General features: G+C 43.3%; 1 protein-coding gene across 1 annotated transcript; it reads left to right on the top strand.

Moving 5' to 3' along the window:
- The first annotated feature begins 1,910 nt into the window (after window positions 1-1,910).
- LOC111981273 (forkhead box protein I3-B-like) lies at window positions 1,911-3,738 on the top strand. Its single transcript, XM_024012481.2, has 2 exons — window positions 1,911-2,675; window positions 2,884-3,738. The coding sequence occupies exons 1-2, from the start codon at window positions 2,081-2,083 to the stop codon at window positions 3,423-3,425; spliced, it is 1,137 nt and encodes a 378-aa protein (XP_023868249.1). The 5' UTR covers window positions 1,911-2,080; the 3' UTR covers window positions 3,426-3,738.
- Window positions 3,739-5,036: the final 1,298 nt, after the last annotated feature.

The following is a 5,036-nucleotide window of genomic DNA, read 5'->3' on the forward strand; positions in this document are numbered from 1 at the left end:
CAGAATCACTCCTTTATTGGGGTGTCTTGCTAATTGCCTATAATTTCCACCTTTTGTCTATTCCATTTGCACAACAGCATGTGAAATTTATTGTCAATCAGTGTTGCTTCCTAAGTGGCAGTTTGATTTCACAGAAGTGTGATTGACTTGGAGTTACATTGTGTTGTTTAAGTGTTCCCTTTATTTTTTTGAGCAGTGTATATTTCGTCTCCAATGTTTCTTGAAAACATGGAATACATTTGCACAATGATCACTTGTTTGTCTCTCAAATACATCGTTACATTTGTTGGTTAGCTAGCTAGTGACTTTGAGCCATATTAGCAATGACATGAAATGAGTAAAAACACCTCAAAACAAGACATGGTATCACAGCCTGGTCTCATATACTAGACATAACATAGTAACTTAAATCCGGGCCACCTAAATTAGTAAGATATGTTACTGTTTGGTATKGTTACATAAGAGAGAAGGTTACTTTAAGCAAAAATGAAAGGAGGGTGGTTGGTCGGGGTGAATGGGTGGGCATATAACCCAAAGGTTGTGTGTTTGAATCTCATCACGGACAACTTTAGCATTTTAACTACTTAGCAACTTTTCGACTACTTTCTACTTTATAGCTACTTTGCAACTACTTAGCATGTTAGCTAACCTTTCCCCTAACCTTAACCTTTTAGTCACAACAAATTGGAATGCGTAACATATCATACACTTTGCAAATTCGTAACATATTGTACGTTTTGGACATTCGTAACCAGGCCCTAAATTTAACACCCGCCGCCCGCCAAATGCGGGTAGATTTTGGCATTGGCGGGTAAGAATGTCTAATTCACCAGCCACGTTGGCGGATGGTCACACACAGGGCTCTACAATGCAAGAATTTTATAAAATTTGGTTTCATATCTGGTAATACACAAATAAATAGGAATCCCTGCTGGAGGGCTGTGGGCGCTGTGAGTGAAGTGCTGAAAGATTTGTTTTTAGAACCAATGCACACAGGCATAACAGTTGATCTAACTACTAACGTGAGACTTTATCCTCATATTTAAAAAACATTTTGACTGGTAAAAAATCTTAGCGGCTGGTAGATTTTTTTATCTACTTGCCACAGTGGCTGGTAGAAGGAAAACATAGTTTTAGGCCCTGTTTGTAGCATATTGTACATTTTGCAAATTCATAACATATTSTACAAATTGCAATTTGTAAAACATATGATACGAATTGTAATTGAGATGGATGATGGACATCCACAAATTAGTACACACCATACGAAACATAACATATCATACAAAAACTAGTGTCGTAGATTTACGTACAGAATGAYACGAAATGCTCTGAGACCTGGTTGGGTATCAAGAACAAGATGAAACTAGCTGAAACGAGTCACTTACTATTCCCCACATGGCAGTTTCTTTTCCTTGTTGGTAGATATCTGGCCACCCAGACTCACAACAACTCCCGGACTTCTGCCCCATTGATGTGTGCKCATCGTTTTTGTGACGTTGTTAGCTAACCCATGTATAGGATTTCCCCAAAGAATAAGTGACCTATTATATTAGAGTCTAAATTGTTATGCATGCTTTTAAATTACTGTAATATTTGTAAATGTAGCACCAATTTCCCATTACTCAGTAACACAATAATTCTTAACATGTTCTTAACCATAGTGACTGGGTGGGTGTCAAATTAAAATTGCAAAACATTTCACAGAGCTTAGACTAACTGCTGTTGGAGTACTGGTGGAATTCCACCTCCAATTCAAAGGGAATCCTCCACGCCTAAACCGGCCTAAACTCACTCAAATGCAAAGTGTGACACTGTCACAGAAACAACCAATCAGAGCAGACGTGGGTGTCGCTGTAGTACTATAAATTGACCAGGTGAGACAGGTGGCAGGTTGTGATGCACCTGTACTGGACACAAAATAGAACAGAGTGAAAGGCAAATTCACCTCTCAGCTAGAAGCAGAGGAACAGATAATACTGAAGAAAAGCGAGATCCAGATATTATAATTKTTTTACCAGAGCCATTTATCAGACTGAAGAGACCAGCTGCCAATCCAAAGACCAGTCTGTGGGTGAGCATGACGTTGTTTGTGCCACAGAGCCTCTCTCCACCTCCATGTGGGACCCAGTACCCAAGTCTGGGACAGGAGTCTCCAGAGTTCAGCCTGTACAGCGACAGCTTCTACAGCCCTCCAGCCGTGCCTAGCCTGCAGCAGGCCACCCCTCCTGCCTACGACCTGGGAGACTACACCAGCCCTCCTGCCAACCCTTACCTGTGKTTCAAYGGCCCAGAGCTCAACAGTGTTCCCTACATAGGGGGACCCACGGGGCCAGCCTGTGGGCCCTATGTGCCCCAACACTACAACACGCAGAGGCCCTATCTGGATGCTGATGGGCCGGGGGTTGTGGTAGGGGACCTGAGCTGGTTTTCCATGCCCTCTCAGGAAGAGCTGATGAAGCTAGTCAGGCCACCCTACTCCTACTCTGCCCTTATTGCCATGGCGATCCATGGGGCCCAAGAGAGACGGCTCACTCTGAGCCAGATCTACCAATATGTAGCAGACAACTTCCCCTTCTACAACAAAAGCAAGGCCGGGTGGCAGAACTCTATCCGCCACAACCTCTCCCTCAATGACTGCTTCAAGAAGGTGCCCCGAGATGAGGATGATCCAGGTAAGAACATTTCCTCGGTTTTAAAAAATTTGTATTTTAATTTCAAGGTGTTCCATGTCGACACAATTTTCGATTTACAAAAGAGAAATGTATACATTTGTAACCTTTAAAAAAAAWTTGGTGTAATGTGTCTCAGACTGATATTAACTCTTGCCCAACTATGTGAGAGCAAATCCTTAACAAACATGTCTTATGTGTCTCCTTATAGGCAAGGGTAACTATTGGACCTTGGACCCCAACTGTGAGAAGAGGTTCGACAATGGCAACTTCCGTCGCAAGAGGAAGAGGAAGTCGGAATCCCTGCCTGGCGACGGGGGCTCCTCAGGTTCTGAGTCATTAGAGTCCAGCCCCAAACACCCCAACAACATGAGTGACGTGTCCAGCTCCTCTGACCGCGGCCCCTCCCCCATCTCCTCAGCCCCCTCCTTCTGCCTGAACAGCTTCCTGTCTCAGATGGCTGAAGTGGGGACGGTATCAAACACAGAAGTGGCAGATACCCTCCACAGACCCAGGCTGCCTATAGAGGTACCCCAACGGGCTTCTCCGTCCCAGGGGTTCGGCTCCTACTCTCCCAACGCTACAGTGCCTCACTGGGAGGTCCATATGTCTCATCTGCAGCACCCTACCATCCCTTCCTCCCCTCCCCTCTACCCTGGGGGCTACAGGGACTCTGTCCTCTCCCGGCTCAGCAGCCAGCTATACCCAGCTTTGGACTCAATGCTTTACCAACAGGAAGGCACAGAGGTGTAAAGCACAACTAATAGAGCCACTGTCCTCCATAGGTCAGCCTGCCTTTGGGCAAACTCTCACTACAACGTCTTCCTCAGCAGAGAATGAAACTTCACTGAACTCATACTAAAGAGGATGATTTACAATGGTTTTTTCCCTCTCTCTTAATTGATTGTACGTATGTATATTGTTTGCTGTTCCATATACTGTCTTTATAATATGAACTCAACTATCTGTAAAACGTTTGAGGGATTCTTGGATAAAAAAAATTTTTTATTGGGTTTTGTATGTGATGTACGTCAATGTCCTGTCATCAAGCTTTTTCCTATTTTTTTTAAATAAAGAACAACAAAAATAAGAAATTCTCACTGCTATTTTTCTGGGAGTATTTATTGCAGGAACACAGATTTAAARAGGCAAATACAGATTAGGGTCACACTTCAAAACATGATTAATTCTGAAATAACTATTTAGGATACTTAAACATTATATCATGCAGTTTAATCAAKATCTGATTGCCAGTGCTTTTGATTGAGATAAGACAAGTCAAGCTCCCATTACAGTCAATGACCTGAGAGACAGGGTGTGAAATGAGGGAGGCAAAGAAACCGTTAAACACTGAACGGGGGGTGGGGGCAGGTGAGAGCCAGGGAAAAAAAGATATATGCAACAGAACTTGTTCCTCAAGGTTGCCCTCTGCTCCCACTTACAGTTACAGCCCCCTCACCTCTATCTCCCTTTATTTGCCCCTCTTGGGTTCAGGGTATAAGCTAATGCCTCTCACCATTAGTCAGCCATGCTTTTGGAGACATAATAACCTATTTAACAGATCAATTTCATTTTAAACTATATGAACAGCACACCTAAAAACTTTAAAAGGCTATTTGCAATTGTGTGCTATTCCCCATATTGGTAAATACAATCTTTAAGCAACCCCATGAACTCTTCCGCAAGGGTTTGGAGGTGGGTGTGGCATTTCAACTTTGGATGGCCTCTTTTCTCCTTTGGACATGTAAAATATAGACTACACGCCTGTCCCGTTTCTGTCCCACCCTTTTTACAATTYAAATTGAGTTCTGTTCAAGTCACATTATTAAATGTAGACTTCAACATTTTTCTAGCACACCATCGGCTTGAAGCTTCTTTTAGCTTCTCTATGCCATAATGTAGAGTATCCACAATTGTACAACCTGGGAATCAATGGGAAAGTAGACTCATTACATACAGTATACGGCATGTATTTATTTGCTTGAACTATTTGCTTTCCCCTCGTCACAATGTATAAACTGCTGACTGTAACATTAAAATCTCACACCTCCAATATTCACAAGAGCTAAAAAAAAACATGTCACCTCAACAGATTCCACTGAGGAGGTCTGTAAGATGCTGAGGTCAACATCTGTAGCCCAACGCTTAGAGCCGTGGGAACCAGCACCCCATTTCTCCCTCTGAGTAGCAGGCAGCAAAGGGGGACTAGAGAACATGCTTGAGGAACCATTCCCAGGTATATCTCTGGCACGGAAGAATCTGTGGAGAGGCTCGAGAGAAACATTGAGTGAGAAATTGAAGGGAGGAATGGGGAGAGTGGGGAAGTGGATAATGATCCTCTCTGCAGGCCTCAGCGCCCTCCAA

The sequence above is a fragment of the Salvelinus sp. IW2-2015 genome, linkage group LG20, assembly GCF_002910315.2.
Source record: "Salvelinus sp. IW2-2015 linkage group LG20, ASM291031v2, whole genome shotgun sequence".
Lineage (NCBI taxonomy): Eukaryota > Metazoa > Chordata > Actinopteri > Salmoniformes > Salmonidae > Salvelinus > Salvelinus sp. IW2-2015.